General features: G+C 45.7%; 1 protein-coding gene across 1 annotated transcript; it reads left to right on the forward strand.

Annotated features, from left to right (window-relative positions):
• Positions 1 to 296: 296 nt before the first annotated feature.
• Positions 297 to 26297, forward strand: LOC307227311 (interphotoreceptor matrix proteoglycan 1-like; the record flags this gene model as incomplete). The annotated part of the gene is made up of 15 exons (XM_079996592.1): positions 297 to 309; positions 980 to 1195; positions 3733 to 3915; positions 5650 to 5780; positions 6722 to 6823; positions 7361 to 7510; positions 8714 to 8772; positions 12766 to 12962; positions 13370 to 13530; positions 13663 to 14059; positions 15284 to 15499; positions 16127 to 16815; positions 24344 to 24563; positions 25209 to 25419; positions 26159 to 26297. 15 exons carry the CDS (start codon positions 297 to 299, stop codon positions 26295 to 26297), a joined length of 3084 nt encoding a protein of 1027 aa, XP_079852718.1.

Here is a 26297-nt window from a genome sequence, read left to right on the forward strand (position 1 = left end):
CTTCCGTATCTCATCAGGAGTTTTCAGACAGCTGAAAGTGAAGATAGAGATGATTTAGTCCAAAATACTTTCTCTGACATAAATTTCCTGTCCCTATTACCGACATAACATTGCTACTCTGGTTCCAATGGTACCTGCCAAGGGGTTGGATATATTAGGCAGCAAGTGAACGGTCAGTTCTTGAAGTTGATGTGTTGGAAGCAGAAAAAAATGGGCAAGCGTAAGGATCTGAGCCACTTTGACAGTGGCCAAATTGTGATGGCTAGACAACTGGGTCAGAGCATCTCCAAAACGCCATGGGTGCTCTCGGTATGCAGTGGGCGGCTGAGGCTCATTGATGCACATGGGGAGCAAAGTCTAACCTGGACTTCCGATCCCACAGAAGAACTACTGTAGCAATAATTGGTGAAAAAGTTAATGCTCCTATGATAGAAAGGTGTCAGAACACACAATGCATCGCAGCTTGTTGCGTATGGGAGCAGTCAGAGTGTTCATGCTGACCCCTGTCCATCGCTGAAAGTGCCTACAAGGGCATGTGAGCGTCAGAAATGGAACATCGAGCAATGGAAGAAGGTGGCATGGTCTGATGAATCACGTTTTGTTCTACATCATGTGGATGACCGGGGTTAGGGTCCGCTCCGATGGAGCATCTCTGGGATGTGCTGGAACAACATCTATCTGCTATCTGCTGCTAACGTTCTGGTGCCAGATACCACAGGACACCTTCAGAGGTCTTGTGGTGTCCATGCCTCGAAGGGTCAGAGCTGTTTTGGCGGAATGAGGGGGAGCTACACAATATTAGTGGTTATTATTGATGGTTTTAATGTTGTGGCTGATCGGTGTATAAAGGTTTTAGAAATTATAAACATGTAGATAAATAACTAGTAATAACTAGTTACATTTGCTCCAGACCTTGGTTCGTCTCTCAGGAAGCGCCCGACTAACTGAGATGGTTTTCTTTTGTGCCTTTTGTGGTTAGCCAGCGCCGGGTGGGATTTGAATGTGAGAGAGCAGGCGAGCTCTTTGCGCCTGGTGGATCTTTTGAGGAAAACCAAAGCATCCCACAGCACCGTGTCTGAACTGGAGCGACATCGAACAAAGAGGTCGGTCTTTCTTCACTCCGGAGTCAGAATCTGCCCCCAGGAAACCCTGCAGGAAGTCCTCACCAGCCACCAAGCTTATTACCAGCTCAGAGGTACTCAACAGCTCCATTATTCCCTTTTTCCCACAGTTTATTTTTAATTTATTATTATCATTTTTTTTTTTTATTATCAGGGATGGATTTCACTCAGAAGACACACACACACACACACACATACAGACACACACACACACACACGCACACACGCAGGCACGCACGCACGCACACACACACACAATGAAGATGTTCATACATTAATCAAGTAGCTGTCCAGTGTTCCCCCTGAATTCCTCCATTATCTTGCGAGCAGCTTTGCTGCAGTGGCTGGAGGTTGAATGAATGTTGAATGTTTGCTTATGGAGTGACATTTATTTAAATGTTACAGCCGCGCAACTCATTACGTTCAAACACAGAACGAGTGTCATTCTCAGACGGTTCTCCCTGTGGTCTCAACAACAACACAAAAACAACAACAACAACTTAAGGTCTCTGCTAGAGATCTGATCCAAGTTGTTCGGTGTTGATCGTGTTTGCATGCAGTGGAATAATGAAGAAACCGCTTACAAAACATGATAGGGAAATAACAAGGAAAAGGAAGAATCAAAGTGCAGCCTCTCAAAGGATCTTTTTTAATATCCACTGAACTGCAACAGCCCAAGAGAAATTCCCTTTGAATGCATAAATAGCAGCGTTCTTGTCTTATCAGCTGAATTAGAGCCTGATCAGAGCCTCAACTTTATACATTTGAAGATTAAAAAGAAATATAAATATATGTCTTTTACCCAAAATAAGTATTGATAGGAAAATTACTTTTCAAAGATTTGTGGCCAGTGGGATTTTTTTCTTTTTTTGGGTGAGGGTGTCGGTAAATTAGGGATTTTATCTCTAAAAGAAAAACGTCTTCTAGTTGTGATGAGTCACTCTAGGTCCAGATAGATGCTTTAAACCACAGAGGGGCAAATTCACAATGAATGGTTTGCGGTTGCTAATAGCGCCATCAATTGCGCCCCCTATCTGCGCTGTCTCAAGGTCCGATTCAATAATTAAATAATGATATGACAGCGTGAACGTGCCCATAAAGTTCTGCTGCTGAGTGCAATTTGCCCTTGTTTTGCAGCGTCTGGTCGCAGTTATCCATGTGTCAAAGTAAATGAGAGCAATCAGTGTAAAGAAATAAAAATGAAAAGGCAGCGGGGCTTTGATCCGCTCTGCTGCGTGATCAACAATAAGCAGTATACCTGTCAACATTGGGATCTGAAAATAATGGAAATGGTCCGGCACCCCTTGTCGGTGGGTGGGTGTTGGAGGGGAGGGCTTCCTTACAGGGAGACACGCAACAGGTATGGATAATGCGCAACAGGGATTTTGTGATCAGACATGTACCCCTGTCTCGCCCTAGGGGCGTTTGCAGGTGCTTTGTGAATTAGACAGTTGCTTTTTTGTGTTTTTTTTGTGCCATTTTAGCCGCCACAAAAGCCGCGCAATCCTTTTGTGAATAAGCCCCAGAATGTTTGGTTTAAGGCGGGACGATATGGATAAAATCAAAGTCACAATATTTATTGACGCAGACCTCAATATTGATTATATTAACAATATTTTGGGGATGACTATTGGTGCTTTCATAAGATAATTATACACTAGTAATGTGGATATTATGACCAAGCAGGTAGAGGTGTTTAGAACAGCTGGAAAGGTCTATGAATTTCAGAAAAGTGCTTTACTTTACTGTAATGGTCCTTAAAAACAACATTTCACTATATCGTGATATTACAATGACCAAAATTCCAGACAATATCTACTGCAGTTATGTGTAATTTCTAAAGTGGGGACGGTAGCTCAGGAGGTAGAGCTGGTGGTCTAGTAATCTAAAGGTTGCTGGTTGGATCCCAGGCTCCTCCTGCTAGCATGCTGTAGTGTCCTTGAGCAAGACACTTAACCCCTCGTTGCTCCTGATGGCTGCGTCTGTCGGTGTTTGAATAATTGTAAGTCGCTTTGGATAAAAGCGTCTGTTAAATGACAAAATGTAATGTAAAGAGTAAGTTTATTTAAAAGGAAATTCCATCACACTGCACCGGCCGGTCTATCAGCACAGATCGAAGATGATATCTTACGATGCTGAATTACAATTGCCAAGTTGGACTAAAGTTTTAAAATCTGAAGTTGTACTGCCAGGACAAAGGTACAATATCACTCTGACCTTTAAAGCATAAAACAAGCCACCCCATAACAGTAGACGGCAACACGCATGGGAAGGGGTTATATACCTACAGTATACACACAAATCACATTAACCAAATACTTGCATGCACACACACACACACACACCAATCATCGGGAGCCACTTACCCATCCTTCCGTCCAACCTTCCATCCATCACTTTTACAAGCCCATAAAGTTGCATAGGAAGGGCGATAAAACACAGAGCACCCAGCAGCTCTTCCAACTCAAATTTGGTTTTGCAACATCAACACCAACACAAAAAAACGAAACAGCACCGATGCATAACACAAGCTTATTCAGGAGGGTGGATCGTAGAGTTAACTTCCCAGTTAAGCGTGCAGTGTCTGAGCTAACCGGCTGGGACCTTCCAGTGTGCCAGGAGGCCGTGTGGGAAGCCTTCCGGATCTTCTTCGACCGGATCCCTGGCACGGCTGAGTACCAGCACTGGGTCCGCACATGTCAGCATGAATCCCTGTGCATCTCGGACCTGGCCAAGAACTTCAGCGCCTCAGAGGAGCACATTAGCCTGCTCAGTAAGGTGAGGAAGTCCTGGAGTGAGATTTAGAGCCGTTAGTCGGCTGCTTGTGCAGACATACAGTATGTGTGACTGGGGAAGAGTGGTCAGCTCCATGAGACACCCCGGGGGGGAGGGGGGAGGGCGTGTGTCCAGCTCCCGCCCTTTCTGCATTTGTCTTTCCTCTCACTTCTAAATTCATGCAAGAGAGTTGAAACTCTTTGTTCCCCCTTAAAAAATGTGTTTATGTGTAATGACCCGGCAAAACACTAAACAGAACGTTTTCCATCTGCGGTAAAGACCAGAACAGACGTGAGTTGTGGTTTGCCTCCAGGAAAGGCAACAATCATTGCGGCAGACAACATGGTGAATCGGGCATTCTTGTGTTCTAATAGGTCTTCTGTACTTGTTTTGTTAATTTCAGTATTAATGTTGTGTTTCAAACAGAGAATGAACCGAAGGCAAGATGGAAGACAGCCCTCACGGTACGGTACGGTCTGTGTGTGTGTCTGTGTGTGTCTGTCTGTCTGTCAGTCTGTCTGTGTTTGTGTCTCTCTCTCTCTCTCCCTCTCCGTCTGAAAGACAGAATGTGAAACCAGAAATACAAACATGGTCTAATTGAAATTCAGAGGGTGATGTTGGACAGAGACGGCGACGGCCCAGAGAAATTATATTAGCTGGCATCCACCCTACCGAGCCATAATCTTAATGGCTCCAATTAAAAATCTGAGATATTTCAATAACCAGAAAAGAAGTGTTGCAGTCTGTGAGCGTATATCGAACCGTTCCCTTCCTCTGATGCACTCAGTGCCTCTGTAAGAACAATCGATGAATTGCACTTGAATTTGTCAATATAATACTGCGGGTCCAATGGGTTGTCATGTTTTGCTGCAGGTTTTAGGTTTGAACTAGCTCAATAAGACCAGGGATAGAGGCCGCAGTGAACACTTACTTCCATCGTGTGCCAACCTGGGGCGCGGGTGTCTGGTGCCTCAGGTCCATACTGGGAAAGCCCATTGGGAAGTCCGTTCGCACCAGTGCAATGTAGGGAAAGGCCGAGGGAGATAGCCATTTTTATTTGCTCATGGCTAACACACAATGCAATCTTTTGGGTGATTTGAGAGCACTCATTACATTTACATTACATTTAGCAGACGCTTTTATCCAAAGCGACTTACAATTGTTCAAACACCGACGGACGCAGCCATCAGGAGCAATTAGGGGTTAAGTGTCTTGCTCAAGGACACTACAGCATGCTAGCAGGAGGAGCCTGGGATCGAACCAGCAACCTTTAGATCACTAGACCACCAGCTCTACCGCCTGAGCAACCACTCCCCACCCAAAGTCTCCCAATCTTTACCCAAACTAAGTGTGACCTTTGGTGTACGTGCCCAGTTCTCAGCCAGCTACTTCTTCCCAAACCATAATAAAATAACCCTTTATAACCATTTTTTTAAACAATTTATAGTGTCACAAGAGTCTTTTCCTGGTCACAATGGCATTGTTCATTGTGAACCTACTGTTTTCTGGTTCCCAGGGTGATTCCAATCACGGCAGCAAAGCGGGAGGCCCCTGAGACAACAGGTCAGATAACAAACAAAAGACAAATGATAAACAGGAATCCTTGGGTTGTAACTTTCATCATTCCATACTACAAAATAATTATGAAAAAAAAAAAATGTTTTGCCATGTTCTCATTAGATTAGAGACAGAGACCTTCTGGTTTTTTCCAAAACAACAGATTTAAAGTGATTCTAATTCCCTTGCACTTCAGGTTCAGAGGTCCGGGCGACGTCCATGGGTGTCGCAGAAGCTGTAGCGTTTGTCCCCTTCACCGGCATCCTGGTCAGCCCTCCCAGCAGCTCCACAAGCCCGACTCTGGATCCATCCCCCGCCTCGCCTGATGTACAGTATCTTTCCGGCTTTCTTTCTGCATTTTAGGCTTCTATGAATTCTGTGCCCTTGTCAAAGAGCTTTTGGGCAACTGCCCGGAAACAATGGAAGCATGAGTGTGGGCCATCCTATTTAAATACCATCAAGGGACATTAGATGGAGAAGGGCGCAGGGTGGAGGGGATTCAAACACCAGCACCTTTGGGAAACAATTTTTCTCCATTTTCCATTTCCCAGGGCACGCAGCGCTATCGCCATTGGCCAGGGGCCGTTGTGTTCTCAGCAGCGTTTTTAATAAAGACAACGTTTAAAAAAGTATAACATTTGAGGCATGGTTTTTATAACACAACCCTTGGATAAACAATTATGGGTTGACAAACTCCAGCCAATTTTAGTTTATCATTAAATGCACATGGTGTTTGTACCTTTGTGAAATTAAACATGTGCAGAACAGAATAAAGGTTTAGTCTGTAGTGTTAGGGCTTGTAGTACAATTTGGGGTGCACAGTACTCAACTAATTTACACATTATAGGCATCAACTTTCTGCTCGATGTCTAAACAAAGGGAATTTTCCATTATTTGGCTCAATTTCAAGGATGACAGATCATGTTGTCCACAGCAGACGGATCAATATTACACAGAAAGAATCATATTACCACATATTAAAAACCAAAGACCAATTGCTGATGAAGTCAATCCGGTCAGTGTTCCCAATCCTTTTCCAATCTCCTCTTTATTAAAAAGTCCTTCTGTATAATTGCAGCCTGCTTGGGTTGTTTTTTTTTTTTTAAATACCAGATGGGGATTCCTTAACCGCTTAACCACAGATCCTCCCACAATCCCCGCTGTGCTTCCTTTAACTCACTCGCAGCTTTTCCCAGTTCAAAGCTCACGTCGCTCACTGGGATTTGCCGCGTGTCCAGCCCCACGCTGGTTTTTCCTTGATGTTCCAGGGCGTCTCAGGGCTTTATCAGCCCGAACCATATGGTGTGGTGGAGCATCACGCGCCGCTAGCTCCTGTTCCCTCGCAGCACGTCAGCTGCAACGGGAACGAGGTTGTTTCCAAAAACACAACCTCTGTTTTCTTGTCCAGCTAATCGCTGCTGTGAAGAGCAAAACACAGCATCAGTGCATTAATCAAACAAGGACTGAAATTGCCTGGCCAGGAACAATAAATTGTTTCTTTAGTTTGTGCCGGTGAGGGTTTTGCTGGTTATGTTTTTGATGGTTATTCGCTTAAAGAAGACTCACCACGGGCCAGGAGGGCTTTGATGCTTAATTTTAGAGGCGGGTGCAGATCTGCTTCTTCTCTTTCTGTGCATGTGTGTGGGGGGGTTCCTCTTTGTCCTCATGCAGTGGTGTTTTAGTCTTTAACAGATCTGTGTTAATAGAACGCGACAAAGTTATTAGCTTCGTAAACAGCAAAGGTAGACTGGTTGACGTCTTAAAAGCAGTATGTGACAGATGGAATATCACATCCGAAAGGAAGATTCTGAGGCCCGTGTCGAGTCCGTTTGCTGTCTTCCATGACCGTGAATTTGCTTCTTCTTCTTCTTCTTCTTCTTCTTCTTCGTCTTCTTCTTCTTCTTCAGGACTTGGAGCTTCCCAACCTGGTGCCCGAGAGTCTGGTGGAGCGCGTAGTGGAGTTCAGCATTGACCTGGTGGACCCCGGGTACAGGGAGCTGCTGGACGACCCGTACTCGCCCCAGTACATAGACCTGGCTCACCACCTCCAGGATCAGGTGAGGGTTCTGCTGGCTCGTTCAGATCCAAGAGACAGTATTCAAAATATGCAATGGTAGTGCTTGCTGTGATTCTGATGAGGTGCTCGCAGTAGGGGTGTTTGCAGGCAGGAAATTTTCAACTAGTTTAGTCTTTTTTGTTATCTTCCTAGTCATTTTATGCCACTCATTTAATTAAGCCCCTTTTACTGGCTTAGCCTTGGGGGGTCTAGGTGGGGGAGGTTACCCACTTACCCAACCAGACCCTGTCAAAGCTGCCTCCCTACTGTGCCTTCCTCTGGCCTGGTCCACTTCTCTGTGGTTCCATCCATCCCTCCTTCATTCTGATAAAGTAAAGATGAGTTCTTCATGACACGTGACCCAGGATGCAGGAGAGAAACCATGATGAGGCAATCTTTAAGCAGACTATCTTTCATCGTCATGACACAAATTAATGAGCAGTATTTCTGTTCTTCAGATGTGATGGTGATGACGATTTTCGTTTTTGTAAACATTATTATCAATATGCTTGTTGCTGCGGCTGTTTGGGCAGCATCAGCATATAGTCGCCTCTCCAGGTCTGCTGTGCACGGTTCCCAACAGAGTCACACAGCGTTCTTTTCCAAATGGCCACCTGCCGGGGCCATTTGGAAAAGAGGCTTACACCCAGAAGCTGAGGGGCCATGTCAGAGAAAGGGAGCAGAATGCTCAAGGTGCACTTGGGCAGCAGAGGCACTACATCTGCTGAGCTCTCCACAGGGAGTCATCGGGGATGAGTATATAGAACGTCTTCAGTTTAGCTTTTCAGGGATGAGGTGAAGTGCATTTCAAGGTTTTGGGAAAAAGTTGCATGTGCAAGCAAATGGGCTGAGGATGTTCCCTGCCATGGCCTTTAAAGATGATTATGTCATAAGACCGTTCAGGTGCTTAACATGCCTATAGATAGATATAAATGAGGGTTTCCCATTCATGCATCCCTGGACGCGTGTAAACGGATTCAATTAAAGGGATTAGAGTTAACTAAAATTACATTTGCAGAGGGACCATGAAAATCATCTTCAACTGATTCAATTGTGTTGTAGATTTACATATATTTAATATATTCCTATTGCATTCATCGATATTTTTATGTCAATGCTTTGGGTTTAATATAATGTTTTTATTTATATTTAGGCAATAAAATCAACACGGAACTCTATTACCATTGACTGTTTTCTTTTACAGATGCAACATGTGTTTGATAGACTTTCAGGATACAAAGCCATTCACGTCTTGGGCATCAGGTAGGAATGGTGATATACCTGTGATAAACCTGACTGATAAATAAAAAGATTTATGATCACAAATGAGAATGGGACAATGGATGGAAGAATAGATAAATTGATGGATGGACAGATGGGTAGATGATGGATGGATATATACATACACATGTATTAATGGAAAGCTAGACGTTTCACTGTGTGCTTAAGGGTGGATGAATAAACAGGTTAATGGTTGGTTGGAGGGATAGATAAATGGTTGGATGATGGATGCACAGCTAAATTATTGGCTGTGTGCTTAAGGATTGATGAATAAATAAGGTGATGGATGGATGATGGACAATCGGAAGATGGATGGATGGATGATTGGTGGTCTCCTTTAGGATGGATGAATAAATAATTTAATGGCTGGATGGCTGGATTGCTGGATTATTGGCTGTGTACATTAGGGTGGATGAATAAATAAGTTAATGGATGTACCACTGGACCAATGGATGGATGGATGGATGGATGGATGGATGGATGTGAGGAAGGATGGATGATGGTGTGTAATCAAATCCCTGGAGCCGTGGTAACAGTGAGAGCGCGGCATTTCACTGAGCCTTGATAATTTCATTAGGATTTGATGAGGAGATCATTGGAAATTGACAGCCATTTAAATAGAAAAGAGCCTCATCCTCACCTGTGTCACGCTTTGATTATGTGCGATGGTGGCGGAGGAAGATGTGGTTGTGCCCAAAATAACAATATGGGCTCCAGAGGGGAAAATTATTACCTCCCCTGTACCCCAGAAGATAACATAGCGCTGACTCCTCTGTACTTATTCTGTACTGTATGACACCACGTGTCTCACAAAGGAAACTGTTTAAACAACCGTTTAGTTTGAGGCATTAGAGGAATGCAAACAAGTAAAGAATCATTGATCAGGACTGAAAAACACACACAAGCTGTTAAACTACATAAGATATAAACTTGCATTTCTCTTAGGCTATTGGATTCCCAACCTGGGGTCTGAGACCCCCACAGGGGGTCACCAGAGATCTCAGTGGGGGTCACCAGGTCTTGGGACGATTGGAGGCGTATGTTTTCCATATGTTTGACATAAACCAAAATTAGATTTTCATTAAAAATTTTAATAAAAAGTAATATAAATGAGAAAGGAATCCATGGCTATGTGTTGCAATGTATTGTATGTCCTAAAAACCCTGACAATAGGACTAATTCAACACAAAGATGATGTATCTGATAGTTGAAAATCTCAGATTAAATCAGGTTGGATTTAGGGTAAAAACAGATTGTGAACCACTGCTGTACACTGACAGAACAGAACACAAGGTTAAAAGGAGTATTAATTGGCATTTCATTGCCCTGGTGTATGTCATGTCATTACTTCCAGCACTAATATTATTTTCTTTTCCCCAACGCAAGCGAGATCCTGGACACAGACGGGTAATTGAAACATAAACTGTGTGTGTGTGTGTGTGTGTGTGTGTGTGTGTGTGTGTGTGTGTGTGTGTGTGTGTGTGTGTGTGTGTGTGTGTATGTGTGTGTGTGTGTCCCTGTCGGTTTCACAGCTCAGCGCTCAACATCCAGGTTGATATGAATTACCTCATATTACCCCCAGCAGCCTATACAGCTCAATACTACACACCAAAAATGAGCACAATGACCGGCCATTAAGAACAAAATAACCGCTGAGACGTCCTCAAATTAACGGTTAACGTAGCCATATGGGGCCGATCCCCACGTACACACACACACACACACACACACACATACACACACACACACACACACACACACACACACACTAGGGGTTTCACAACTACTGATTTTCACTTGTTGCCAAGTTATTCATACTGTAATAGTAGTCGACTAGTCGATATTTACCTAGTATGTAAGAAAGACAGAGAGAGGAGTTCTAGGCAATCTCAGGACCCATTGGCTACCGCTATTTTTTTGTATTTTACTACTTATCACTTGTGAAACAATCGATAAGAGATTGTTTCACAAGTCTCTCAACTCCAACTCCATTCATGGGTCTCAAGTTTCTGATCGGACTGCAAACAATGACTCGAACATGGAAGACAAAGTTTTGGCCCGGATATCTGCTGGCTACACCGGAACCCCATAATTATTGGCAACTGTATTTTGTACAATTCATTAAGTAGGAGAACATAGCTGAATTAAGATATAAATGTAGATACATATTTTAATGAATTATTTTACGAATACAATTATTATTGTGAATCTGGTGAAATTGATAAAAAATATGTTGTCCACGACTAGTTGACAGCGCCGACTAGCCGTTATAGTAGTCGACTAGTTGGCTACAGTAGTTGGTGAAACCCCGAACAAACACTCATCTAAAAGTTATTAAGGCTCATGGCTCTTTCTCATTCACGGGGGAGGCAGGTGAGCGGAGATACAATCTAGGCTAAGACACAGTAATTGTGGAGCAGCTCCCCTCATTAATTTCTCTTCCTCGTGGTGTCGAGCACTGTCACGGCCAATAACACTGAGGCTGGGCCCCGGGGGGAGTCTGTCCTCTAATCTTGTAACGGATTCTCAACCCCCTTGACCTGTCTGCCAGACCGCTGCACTCACTGAGGCAGACCGGGGGGAGACGAGGGGGAGATACTTCTAATGTCAAATAAAAGAGGGGAGTTTGGCCAGTCAGCTGACGCTACCTGAGGGAGGGAAGGGATGGTTTCAAAACACTCTAAATGAGACTATACGGAGGGGTCAGAGGAGGAGGTTCCGATGGTTCCCGAATTGCGTTTAAATCGGGACGGTTGAGCAGATTTGCTCAGCAAAACACCCAGAACCAGAAGTGGCAAAGGTGTGCAATCAAGGCGGTAGGATGAGGGAACGTGGGAGCGGGAAAGAAGAGGCAAAGAAGTGATGGAGAAGCGGTGAAGGTCTCCTGATTATGGAGCCATGCGCCGCGGCTGGCTTCTAGGGCAGAACGGGAGCGACTCCGCTCGGACACTGATGCGCTATGGACGAGTGGGTTTTCCGGCGAGGCAGCTTCTGCCACACACAAATGCAGGGATATTCAACGTTCAACATCATTACCATTCTTATCAGAATCACATCGAACAAATCAACTTATTCTCTGTTGATGCAATTGGCCCCGCTGAATATTGATGCCACGTGACGCTTCTCTGATGGCATCCTTTTAGTTTTCAGAAAAAAGTGACGGATATACGTGCCCTGCATCCTGAGCGAAATGCATCTCAGTGCGGTGCAGTGCGGACTCCTGATTAATTACCGGCGTTGTTTAAACCAAGGTCCTTGTTGTCCGGAGGAAAGGGTGTTTTTAATTGCTGTGTAAATTGAACGCATACGGGGTTCGTCCTGTTGACACCCACGCAGACAAGTTGACAATTTGGGTTTCATGTGAGTTACACGGAGTCACAAACACAGCACGCTGACGTGCTGCGTTGTTCATTCAACATTATATCTGACACACTTATTATAGCTTTCATGGAACATGTCTCTCTTGGAGGGAGGTGAGAAGGTCGCTACTTTATTTTGACCTTCGTTTTGCTCTTGGCTATGGTTCTGACTGGGTAACAGGGAATAATTTACCACAATAATCAAATTTCCAGAATCCAGCTGTAGTTCATCAGTGAACTATAAAGCCATTTCATTTGATGATATTAAGGTCAAACTACCTTAAATTTCAGGCCTCTTCGTGAGTACTTGTTTGTTGTGTCATATTGTTGCTGTATAAAAATTGCACATCCTGCAAAATTATGATGCATTGATTTCATTGCAATACTGCGTCTCCATTTATCACCCAGCCCAGGCCATAGCCAAAGAACAGTCTGTTTTTAATTACATAATTTACTGACAATTGGAGAAACACAAAGCAGACTACTGTTTGTGCTGAGGATTGTTTGATTTGATAAAAATGTTCACATTTGTTTTATTGAATTTCCGGCAGGTCAGAATTTATTTTGGTCAGTAATCAGATAAGACAAACTCTTCTTTTTTGGGGGCTTTGTTCAGGCCTGGAGGAGTCACCGTGCAGTACTTGCTGCTGTTCGACATGAGCTCCCCTGTCACCGAGGAGTCGGAGGCCGGAGCCGAAGCCGGAGCCAGGGAAGCTCTGTTTGGCGACCCCAGGTTGAGGGAAATAGTGACGAAAGCTTTGCGCGAAGACGCCTCCCTGCCCATCAATCTGAACTCACTAAACTTTGAACCAGGTACACAATACATTTTCCATGAATTGCTGTAAAAAACAAACAAAAAAAAACATCAAAAAAGTATGTCATAGTGGCTATCAGTAGAGTCGGGCCAATACATTTAGAAAGTTTAATTTATACATGATTGTATGACATGACCAGAACAGTCTTAAGTGATTCATATGGGAGGGGATGACTGTATTCATTATATTTTACAGAAAGCCCAGCTGCAACAGCAGCTGTCTCAGCTGAAGAAGTAAGTAAAGAACTTTAACAACCAATTTAATCTTAATAGTTTATAGTCCAGTTTTTAATGTGTCACTTTTAACAATAGCACTAATAGCTCAATTCTGTAATTTCTTCTTCATAGTCTCGTGAGCTGGATTCACACAATGACTTTGACCTTCCCTCTGTGGAACCGGAGGCAGAAAATCCCATCCTGGTCGTTCCTCTGACCCCTGTGGAGAAGGAAAACGCCCTCACGACCCTCCTGGATCCCACAGCTGCTGCAGATGGAGACACTGCACCAGACACTGACGTGACGAGCTGGACAGATCAGGGAGTCGCCGGTGACTCAGAGGCATTTGATGTGAGTGAGCCTGAGCCAGAGGAAGAGGAAAAGGAGGAGGAGGAGGAGGAGGAGGAAGAGGAAGGGGAAGAGGAAGAGAAAGAAGAGGCAATGCCAATCATTACACATGTGATTGAAACCATATATCCAAAGAAAACCGGTGAGCTTGTCAGGGACTACATCCCCACCACCCCAGTGACTCTGGAGCTCGTGACGGATGCCGCAAATATTGACCTCTCTCCCAACCTAATATCAGGGGATGACAACAACAAAGCCCATTCCAGTTTGGATGGTGTCCTGCCGGCCTTCACGACTCAGATTGCCTTCACCGCGGCTCCAGCCGGGGGGTCAGTGTCCAACACAATACCAGCTGTCACAACGCTGTTAGCCATTACAGGCCAGCCGCTGACAGAACAGACAGCAAGCCTTCTGGAGGATGAAGAATTCAACGCTCTGCCAGATGAGGAAGACGCTGACGTAGGCATCACTGAACCCAAGAAACCCAGCGAGTTCTCAGGGGTGAAAGTGGAATTCATCTCTGAATCAGAGAGTGTGGTTACAGTCGGGTCACAAGGGGAGAATAAGGAAGAAATAGCGGAAGTTTTAGAACCAATTGGTGAAGTTGTTGAGGTTTCTCCATCGGAACAAAAAGAAATCGAAGAAGATAAACTTCCTGAAACACTAACAGAAGTTTACAAAGCTCCAGAATCAGAAGACGACTCAGCAATAGAACAGGAGCAGTTGGTGGCTGAAGTTCCGGAACCTCAAGAGGAAGTAGCAGTTGCAGTTGTGTCAGAATCTGAAGAAAAGGAGATTCCAGAACCAACCTCTGAACCAGAAACCTTAAGTGAATCAGAGGACGATGTGATCCAAGTTACCGAACCCGAAGAAGAAGATGTTGCGGTGGTTGAGGAACCAGAAAAACAAGAAGAAACAACTTTGCAAGAGGAGTTAACTGAGGAGTGGTCAGAGCCAGAACTGGATGGAGTAGAAGTTTCAGATCCAGATGAAGATGGGGTTGATATTGTGGGGTCAGTGAAAGATAGGGTAGCTGAGGATTCACAACCACAAGAGGAAGCAGTTGACATTCCCCAATCAGAAGAGGTTTTGTGGCCACGTGATGAGGTCATTGAGGTTGTGGAAACAGAAAGAGTAGTAGTAGAGGAGCCAGCAGAAGAAGTAGATGAGGAGGAGAATGTTGAAGCTTCAGAACTGGACCCAGACAGTAGGGTAATAAATTCCCCAGAACCAAAAGGTGAGGGCGCTGTAGTTGCAGAGCCAGAAGAGGAAGACAGAGATTCAGAAGCAGAACAAGGGGTGGCCATGGCTTCTGACTCAGTTCCAGAACCAGGAGCAGAACCAGAGGAAGGTGTATTTGAGGTTCTGGAACCCAGGGATGAGGTGACTACACCTATCATGCTGGAAGAAGAGTTTGTGAATCTTTTGGAGGCAGAGCCACAACCGAGGGACGGAGAGGAAGTAGTCATGATGTCAGAATCAGAACAAGAGGAGGGGGTAGTTGAGGATTCAGAACCAGACCGAATGCTATACCTCAGGGATGCGGTTGAGGTTTCACAGCCAGCACCAGTACATGATGAAGAGGAAGTTGATGTTGATTATGAACCACAGCTAGAGCCAGAGCCAGAGCCAGGACCAGAACCAGAACCAGAAGAAGAAGAGGGGGCTGTTGAGATCCTAGAACCAGAACCCAAAGAAGATATTACTGAGCCACTGGCTAGATCAATTAAAATCCTTCACCCCTTCCACACTGCAGAAAATCTTTATGTTGGAGAAGAAACCGTTCATGATACGGAGTTCCTTCAGCCCGAGGAACCTGACTACCAGAATCCTCCGAGTGAGGATAATCTACCCATCATGCCAACAGACATTCAGGTCTCTGAGGATAGTAACTACCCCATCGTTGATGACTTCTTCCTTGACCAGGGTGCCAATAGCACAGGTGCACTAGGGGAGCTCCAGACTGAAACAGGTGAGAAGTCAACAGACCAGTTCAGTAACCAAGAATAGGAAATCATTGAAATTGATGGACCAACGAGTAATGGGATGAGCTCAAGTATGTCGATTGCTTAAAGTCTCCTTTTTGTCCTTACACTGAAGTCAATTTGCTCAGTATCATTAGCTAAACGGCCAAAATGTAAATGTGATAAAAAGCAATTAACCATCAGTTGAGTTGTACACTGACATTACAGATAATGATTGCATGTTCACTCCTCTGAGATATTGTTGTTCTATCTTTAGGGGTGGGTGGCTGATGAAAAATGTTATCTGTCATTAATTTTATGAAATGCAATAAACGCAAAACTTCTGACACCTCATTACTTGCTTAGTGGTGGGGATATCAATTCTGTGATACGTGATTCATCAAAATTGCAGATTGACTTGGTGTAAAAGGTTTACTTAAAGATCCTCAGAAATGATCTTGGATATTGCTACAATGACAAAGTGGGGGTTCCAATTTATGAAATGAACACACTATGAATGTATAATGTATTAGTTTGTTGGAAGAGACATCCAATAATCTTTCAAATCAAAATCAATCTTTCAAAATCTTTCTTGTGTGGGAAATCAATTGAGTCTCCTGCTCTGTATTTCAAAGTTCCAGCATCCCAGGGCACCCCAGAAAGCAATGAAGTCAAGGACGACTTGCCTGAAGAGATGAAAGAAAGTATCTCATTCCCAGAAGAAGAAGAAGACATCCATGTGACAGAAGAGCCCGTCTCCTCAGACTCCACCCCAACACCTCCAGCAACTTCTGCCACTGAGTCTGAGGCCCCTTCACCAGCCCCGGCGACCGACTCCAGACTGTTTGAGGTGGGGGAGCAATCCCTAAATACTTCGGATCAGGAGCATGAGGTGGATAAGGCTGCAGGTCCAGTGGAACCAGCTGTGGTCATCATTGATGAAGACATGGTACCAGCGGAGCGACAGGGCGAGAGACAAACTGGCCCGAGCGCCGGGAAGGGAGACACCGTGGACGAGGCCGTGAAAGACCTTGCGGGGGAGCTTGACCGTGCGGACATGGTTGGCGAGGAAGCAGCGGACCTGCTGAGTGAAGGCAGTGGCTTCTCCTTGCCGGGTGAGGACAAGGAGACGAAAGTCTTGGACGATGCCACGGCGCCGCCCCCGGTGAGGTACCGGACCACGCCCTCCACCACCGCAGCCAGCCCCGGCCGGGAGCTGGTGGTGTTCTTCAGCCTCCGGGTCACCAACATGAAGTTCTCGGACAACCTTTTCAACAAGACGTCACCAGAGTACATGTCGCTGGAGAGCACCTTGATGGATGTGGTGAGTAGAAAAACAGGGCTGACAAATTAGACTAGGATAAAAGGCATAATGGTAGAGGACATAATGCAATGAAATGCATTCAAATGTATCTAGATGATACCATAATACATAAACCAAAATATTGGCATTAATATTTTATTTGCAGGATAATTATCTTTCGTATTCCAATGGTAGTGGAAATTAGACCATTAGATCAGAGTGAAATGAGGCATGAAGCATAAAATGTGTGTAATGACTTTTAGTAACAACCATGGGTCATTTGTGGAAAGGTTAGTCTCTGTCATGTCTTGTTTCCAGTTCAGTCAGTTCAGTTCCTCCTGTTCCTTCTGGAACATTGAGCAACGAGTCCCCACCATTTTACCAGAAGGGCGCCTTCTCGTAGTTTCCATAACATGCTTTTTTTTATGGGGTGAGGTTGTTAACCCCACGCCCAACCCCCAACCTGGAGGAAAGACTCCTATTTGGGAGATAACAGAGCACGGTGCCAACAGTGCCCCAGGCGCAGGAATTGAACCCAGGACCTTCTTGCTGTGAGGCAGCAGTGCAATGCACTGCCCCCTTGTTTCCAAGTCAGCAATATTTAATTGCTGCAGAGTTATGGGTAATGCATGGGAGCGACTAAGTAGGGAAGTGACCTCGTAGGCTGCGGCTCCTCCAATTCATGTATTCCATCCATCCATCCATCCATTTTTCTCCGCTTATCCGGGGCCGGGTCGCGGTGGCAGCAGGCTGAGCAACATTTTCCAGTTCCTCCTGGGGGACCCCGAGGCCTTCCCAGGCAAGCTGGTATACGTAATCCCTCCAGCGTGTTCTGGGTCTACCCCGTGGTCTCCTACCAGTTGGACGTGCCCGTAAAACCTCCAAAGGAAGGCGCCCAGGAGGCATCCTGATCAGATGCCCGAACCACCTCAACTGGCTCCTTTCGACGCGAAGGAGCAGCGGCTCTACTCCAAGCTCCCTCTGGATGTCCGCGCTCCTCACCCTTTCTCTAAGGCTGAGCCTAGCCACCCTACGGAGGAAACTCATTTCGGTCGCTTGTATTCGCGATCTCGTTCTTTCGGTCACTACCCAAAGCTCATGACCATTGGTGAGGGTTGGGACGTAGATGGACTGGTAAAGTGAGAGCTTTGCCTTCCGGCTCAGCTCCCTCTTCACCACTCCGGTACAACGCCCGCATCACTGCTGACGCCGCACCGACCCGCCTGTCCATCCCACGCTCCATTTTCCCCTCACTCATGACCAAGATCCCGAGATACTTGAACTCTTTCACTTGGAGCAGCAACTTGCTCCCGACCCGGAGGGAGCAATCCACCGTTTTCCGGCAAAGAACCATGTCCTCAGACTTGGAGGTGCTGACTCTCGTCCGGACCGCTTCACACTCAGCTGCAAACCGCCCCAGTGCATGCTGGAGGTCACGGTCTAATGGAGCCAACAAAACCACATCCTCTGCAAAAAGCAGAGATACAATTCTGAGGTTCTCAAACCGGACACTCTCATCACCTCGGCTGCGCCTTGAGATCCTGTCCATGAATATCACAAACAGAATCAGGGACAAGGGGCAACATTGGTGGAATCCAAAACCCACTGAGAACGTGTTTGACTTTGTGCCGAGAAAACAAACAGAGCTCTAACTTGGGTTGTACAAGGCCTGGATAGCTCGTTCCACGGCCCCGGTACCCCATACTCCCTCAGTACCCCATCCAGGATCCCCCGAGGGACACGGTTGAAAGCCTTCTCCAGGTCCACAAAACACATGTAGACTGGATGGGCAAACTCCCACGACCCCCCCAGGAACCCTGCAAGGGTAAAGAGCTGGTCCACTGTTCCACGTCCAGGACAGAATCCGCATTGCTCCTCCTGAATCTGAGGTTCGACAATCTGCTGGAGCCTCCTTTCCAGCAGCCTGGAGTAAACTTTCCCGGGGAGGCTGAGTAGTGTGATATAATATAATTGGAGCACACCCTCCGGTCCCCCTTTTTAAAAATGGGAACCACCACCCACACGCAACACTAAAGAGGTGTGTCAACCAAGACAGCCCAACAAATGTCCAGAGCCTTCAGCATCTCAGGGCAAATCTCATCCATCCCCGGTGCCTTGCCCCTGAGGAGCTTTTTAACTGCCTCAGAGACCTCTGCCATGCATATGGACAAGACTTTCCCCGATTCTTCAGACTCTGCCTCTTCCCCTGAGGATGTATTGGTCGGGTCAGGAGTTCCTCAAAGTGCTCTTTCCACTGCCCGACCATATCCCCAGTCCGGGTCAGCAGTTCTCCCCAACCGAACACAACCTGAGCCAAGCCCTGCTTTCCCTTTCTGGGTTGCCGAACAGTTTGCCAGAACTTCCTTTAAGCCAACCGAAAGTCCTTCTCCATAGCCTCCCCGAACTCCTCCCATACCCGGGTTTTTGCTTCAGTGACACCCGAAGCCGCAGCACTTCTAGCCTGCTGGTACCTGTCTGCTGCCTCGGGAGACCCCTGGGCCAGCCAAGCCCGAATGGCCTTCTTCTTCAGCTTGACAGCTTCCTTCACCGCTGTTGTCGACCAACAGGTTCTTGGGTTACCGCCATGACAGGCACCAACTGCCTTCCGACCACAGCTGCTACCACTCGGATTCCATGTCCCCAACCTCCCCCGGGATGTACGAAAAATTCTTCCGGAGGTGGGAATGGAGACCTCGCGGACAGGAGCATCCACCAGGCGTTCCCAGTTAACCCGCACTACACGTTTGGTATACCAGGTCTGTCTGGCAGCCTCCCCAGCCATCTGATCCAACTCACCACCAGGTGGTGATCAGTTGACAGCTCTGCTGTCTTGGATCTATCGCACTGGTCAGATTAAGGTCCGCAATATGATTTAGATCTTCCTCCAACCGCTTCTCGTAATCATTGAGTTATGAAAATTAGATGAAATTCGATCATCTGAACAAAACAATGTCCTTTTGTTGAAAGGAGTTTTAATCAGAAACAGAACTTTTTCAGTTGGTAATGGGAGTAGCTTTCAAAGATGGTCTCACCTACAGCATGGCATGTTCATATGGTAAAGAACATTAACCAATCATGTTAACAAGTTTGAGGTTGTTGAGCTTTGACCCAAAAATGGGCCGGTGGTGTTTGAAAACTGTTTATTAACTTGTACAGCTTGACTTCAGGGAGTCATGATTATTATGGAATTATCATTATCCACAGAAGAGCAATCAATCTATACTGACCAACAGATTATAGGGTGAGACAACGACAACATTTTCCAGTGTTTATGTGAAGATCATCTCTTTAGAGGCTGTTTTTAGGGAACATGTACTTGGACTGTCTCTCAGGATTTGGCTGTTGAAGAAAGCTCCTGAATGATGCACATCAAAGGGGATTTAGAACTGGGTATATGCAGACTGAAGAACAATATATATATACACAGTATATATATATATATACACACACACATATATATATATATGTATATATATATACATATATATATATTGTATATATATATTACTAAATATATATATATGTGTTATATATATACTCTATACATATATATACACATACACACATATATATATATACATATACACACACACACACACACACACACACACACACACACATATATATATATATATATATATATATATATATATATATATACATATACATATACATATATATATATATATATATATATATATATATAAATCACATCTCCATCTACTCCAGCTCCACTCTACCTCCCTCTACTCTACCTAAACAGTGAATTGGTGAGAGAATAGATGACAGAATATTTAGATATAATATAGACCATAATTCGATTACTGGGGGTGCACAAGCCAGTGTATCATCAGTGCCGGTCTCAAGCCCGGATGAATAGAAAGCGTTGCATCAGGGAGGGCATCCAGCGTAAAAACCATGCCAAATCAAACATGCAAACAACAAATCTGATGTCCATACCGGATCAGTTGAGGCCCGGGTTAACAACATCCGCCACTGGTGCCGTTAGCCAACAGGGTGCCAGTGGAAACTGTGCTACTGTTGGCCGCAGAAGAAGAAGAGGGGGAAGGCGTGTCTGGAGACAGCAGGAGAGGAAGAAGGATAGGAGAGTAGAGTTGAGAGTAGGCACTTTGAACGTTGACACTATGAAGGGTAAAGAGCGGGAGCTGGCTGACATGATCAAGGGAAGGAATGTAGATGTACAATTTGTACAAGAGACCAGGTGGAAGGGTAGTAAGACCAGGAGTATCGGAGCCGGGTACAAACTGTTCTACATTGGAGTGGATGGCAGGAGAAATGGGGTAGGGATAATCTTGTGTGTTTTGGAGGTGACGAGAGTGTTGGACAGAGTGATGAGCATGAAGCTGGAAATTGATGGGGTGACAATGAATGTGGTCAGTGCATATGCTCCCCAAGTTAGGTGTGAGATGGAAGAGAAAGAAGAATTCTTTAATGAGTTGGATGTACTGGTGGAGAGCGTCCCCAAGGGAGAGAGAGTGGTTGTTGGAGCAGATCTCAATGGGCATGTTGGCGAAGCCGTATGTGAAGAGAAGGTGATGGGTAGGTATGGTGTCAAGGAGAGGAATGTGGAAGGACAGATGGTGGTGGATTTCCCCAAAGGATGGAAGTGGCTGTTGTGAATACGTATTTCAAGAAGAGGGAGGAATACAGGGTGACTTTCAAGAGTGGAGGAAGGTGCACACAGGTGGACTACATCTTATGCAGGAGGTGCCATTTGAAAGGGATTAGTGACTGCAAAGTGGGGGTAGGGCAGTGTGTTGCTAGGCAGCGTTGGATGGTGGTCTGTAGGTTGACTCTGGAGACCAAGAAGAGGAAGAAAGTGAAAGAAGAGCCAAAAATAAATTAGTGGAAGTTGAAAAAGGAGGAGTGTTGCATGCAATTTAGAGAAGAGGTTAGGCAGGCAATAGGTGGGAATGAACCAGATGACTGGGAAGAAGTGGTGAGGGAGACGGCCAAGAAGGTAGACAGGAGTACAAGCTGATGCGGCGCAAGGTGAAGAGAGAAGTGGCAAAGAAAAAGGCATACGAAGAGTTGTATAAGAGGTTGGACAGTAAGGAAGGAGAAAAGGACTTGTCCCGATTGGCAGGATGCTGGGAAGGATGTACAGCAGGTTAGGGTGATGAAGGATAATGACGGGAATGTGCTGTCTAGTGAGGAGAGTGTGTTGAGAAGGTGGAAGGAGTACTTTGAGGAGTGGATGAATGAAGAAAATGAGAGGGAGAGAAGAGTGCATGATGTGGGGATAGTGGATCAAGAAGTGCAGCAAATTAGCAAGGATGAGGTGAGAACAGCATTAAGGAAGATTAAGAGTGGAAAGGCAGTTGGCCCAGATGACATACCTGGGAAAGCATGGAATTGCTTACGTGAGATAGTAGTGGCGTTCCTAACAAGACTGTTTAACACCATCCTGGAAAGGGAAAGGATGCCGGAGAAGTGGAGAATAAGTGTACTGGTACCCATCTTTAAGAATAAGGGAGACGTACAGAGCTGTAGTAATTACAGGGGAATAAAGTTGATCAGCCACAGCATGAAGCTATGTGAAAGGGTAGCAATGTTTGCTTTGAGAATGCTGATGGAAAAGTACAGGGAAGACCAGAGGGAGTTGCACTGCGTCTTTGTGGATTTAGAGAAAGCATATGATAGGGTGCCAAGAGAGGAAGTGAGGTATTGCATGAGGAAGTCGGGGGTGGCAGAGAAGTACGTAAGAGTGGTACAGGATATGTATGAGGGCAGTCAGACAGTAGTAAGGTGTGCAGTAGGTGTGACGAAGGCATTCAAAGTGGAGGTAGGATTGCATCAAGGATCAGCTCTGAGCCCTTTCTTGCTTGCAATGGTGATGGACAGGTTAACAGATGAAATCAAGCAGGAGTCTCCGTGGACTATGATGTTCACGGATGACATTGTGATCTGTAGCGAGAGTAGGGAGCAGCTTGAGGAGAGCCTGGAGAAGTGGAGGCATGCATTAGAGAGAAGAGGAATGAAAGTCAGCAGGAGTAGAACAGAATACGTGTGCCTGAATAGGAGGAAAGGCGGCGAAAAACTGAGAATGCAAGGAGTGGAGGTGGAGAAGGCAGATGAGTTCAAGTACTTGGGGTGGACCATCCAAAGCAGAGGAGAGTGTAGGAGAGTTGTGAAGAAGAGAGTACAGGCAGGGTGGAATGGGTGGAGAGGAGTGTCTGGAGTGATCTGTGATAGAAGGGTTCCAGCAAGAGGGAAGGGGACGGTAGTGAGACAAGCTATGTTGTAAGGTTTAGAGGCGGTGGCACTGACAAAAAGGAGGTGGCTGAACTGGAGGTGGCAGAGTTGAGGATGTTGAGATTTTCATTGGGAGTGACGGATGGACAGGATTAAGAATGAGTACATTAGAGGGACAGCTCAGGTTGGACAGTTTGGTGGAAAAGTGAGAGAAGTGAGATTGAGATGGTTTGGACACGTGTGTAGGAGAGATGAGAGTTACATTGGGAGAAGGATGCTTAGGATGGAGCTGCCAGACAAGAGGAAAAGAGGAAGGCCAAAGAGAAGGTTTATGGATGTGGTGAGAGAGGACATGCAGGCGGTTGGTGTAAGAGAGGAAGATGCACAGAACAGAAGATATTGGAGGCAGATGATCTGCTGTGGCGACCCTTAACGGGAGCAGCCGAAAGGAGAAGAAAGAAGATAGAACATTATTTGATTGTTAAATTTGTCAAAATAAAAACATAATACAATGTAAAATGTCATCAAATATTTGAGGTTTATCTATTTGTGCCAATATTGTGTGCAGTACACTCAGTGCAGGACACTTTAGCAAATTAATCGATTGCAGGTTGAAGGCTCAAATCCCTGTGTATCCAAGCTCTGCTATGTGCTGGAATTATCCCTCCAGCTCCAGAAGAGCTGTCCTGTGGTTCATTTTTATTGTAGTCCCCTCTGGAGGGAAGCAATGGCCATATTTTCTTTAAAGAATCAATAAATGGATTTCAGAGAGACTAACGACTGTGGAGGAGAAGGTGAAGCAGTCAGAGGGAACAGGAGGTTCAAGCCTCTCCGCTCCCTACAGCTGAGGTGCTCATGAGCCGGCAGGAAATGGAAAACCACTGACTGAGTGTTTCTTAGTGGAAAAGACATTGCTTCAAAAAGTAAATGTTTAATCAAAGACTATGACTCGACGGGTTTAATGGCCGCAATTTCAACCTATTTCCGGTGATTGTTATAAACGTTTGGGTAGTTAACACAATGATGGAAACATTGAATTTTGTTTTAATGAGTTGATCTTAATGTGGTCTGCACTTAACCGGTGATTCCCTGGGAGCATGAGCGATGGCTTAGCCAGGCTCAATTTCCACTGGAATTAGATGAAGCTAGGCGTCTAATTGATGTCTACGGCGCAATGGGGGTGATCTATAGCCGGAAACCACCTCGTGCTGGGTGGAGAACGGGTAAGATCTGTAATAACACTGTGACAACACTGTCGGAGTCTCCACTTTGCTTTTGACACTGTTATAATCATGTTATAACACCGTTCTAATTCGCAGTCTCCTCCCTCCAGCTCTTGCCCTACCTGCAGTCCAACCTGACGGGCTTCAAGAAGCTGGAGATCCTCAACTTCCGGAAGGGCAGCGTGGTCGTGAACAGCAAGATGAAGTTCACCAGGTCTGTGCCATACAACATCACAGAGGCGGTGCACTCTGTGCTGGCGGAGTTCTGCACAACGGCCGCCCAGCGCCTTCACATCCAGATCGACAGCCGCTCCCTGGACGTGGAGCCCGGTACAGTCCGATACGCTGGAACCATTTATTCATTTAATCTGTTCACATGCTTAATTTGTCTGAAACGCAAATTTAGTTTCCCGCACATTTACTTAAACACACAAACAACTGAGAGCCAAGTAGTACACACACACACACACACACACACACACACACACAAACACACAGACACAGACACACAGACACACAGACACACACACACACACACACACACACACACACACAGACACACAGACACAGACACAGACACACACACACACACACACACACACACACACACACACACACACACACACACACACACAGATATAGTATGAATTTGCTGTGATATTTACTGGATTATAGATTGTAGCACTCTGCATTTAAATGACAGACAGGCAGACAAACCGACAGATCTTTTGACCTTACTTGCTCTAGCCACGTGGGCCACATTTCACCTGTAATGCCATAAAAAACCCTGAGTAATTTAGTATAATATTTAGTCTCGGAAGCCATCAACGCCAGGGGCTAAATAATACATTTCAATGCAGACAGGAGCTTGAGGATCTCATTGAAATCAAATACTTGAGGGGTAGTTGGGGGGGGGAGTAAACATTTTGCGAATACTAATGTGGGTGGTGTCACCCTTGCCCTCCCCCTTCACAGCCGATCAGGCCGATCGCTGCAAGTTCCTGGCCTGTAGCGGGTCTTCGCGCTGCACGGTGAACCGGTGGAGCGGCGAGGCCGAGTGCCTCTGCGACCCCGGATACATGACCCAAGACGGTCTGCCCTGTCGGAGCGTCTGCATCCTGGAACCCCAATACTGCCCCGGAGGAGGGATGTGTGAGGTCATACCTGGACATGGAGCAGTATGCAGGTACTGTGGAGCCTGGACGGATGGATGGATGGATAGATGGATGGATGGATGGATTGATGGATGGATGGATGGATGGAGGGACGGATGAATGAATGGATAGATTGATAAATGGTTGGACAGACAGACCAATACAGAGAGATGGTTGGAGGACAGAAAGACACAGACAGACAGACAGACAAACAGACGGACAGACAGTTGGATACGTGGTTTGGCAGATAAACAGACGGATAGATAGATGGATAGATTGTTTAACAGACAGACAGATGGATAGATACATGGTTTGATGGACAGACAGATTGTTGGACAAACAGACAGACAGATAGATAGAGAGACAGAGGATAGGCAGGAAATGGAAAACGATTGACTGAGTGTTTCTTGGTGGAAAAGACATTGCTTCAAAAAGTAAATGTTTAATCAAAGACTATGACTCGACGGGTTTAATGGCCACAATTTCAACCTATTTCCGGTGACTGTTATAAACGTTTGGGTAGTTAACACAATGATGGAAACATTGAATTTTGTTTTAATGAGTTGATCTTAATGTGGTCTGCACTTAACCGGTGATTCCCTGGGAGCATGAGCGATGGCTTAGCCAGGCTCAATTTCCACTGGAATTAGATGAAGCTAGGCGTCTAATTGATGTCTACGGCGCAATGGGGGTGATCTATAGCCGGAAACCACCTCGTGCTGGGTGGAGAACGGGTAAGATCTGTAATAACACACAGTATTGGGGTTCCAGGATGCAGACGCTCCGACAGGGCAGACCGTCTTGGGTCATGTATCCGGGGTCGCAGAGGCACTCGGCCTCGCCGCTCCACCGGTTCACCGTGCAGCGCGAAGACCCGCTACAGGCCAGGAACTTGCAGAGATTGGCCTGA

This window comes from Zeus faber, assembly GCF_960531495.2.
Source record: "Zeus faber genome assembly, chromosome: 2".
NCBI classification, from domain to species: Eukaryota; Metazoa; Chordata; class Actinopteri; order Zeiformes; family Zeidae; genus Zeus; species Zeus faber.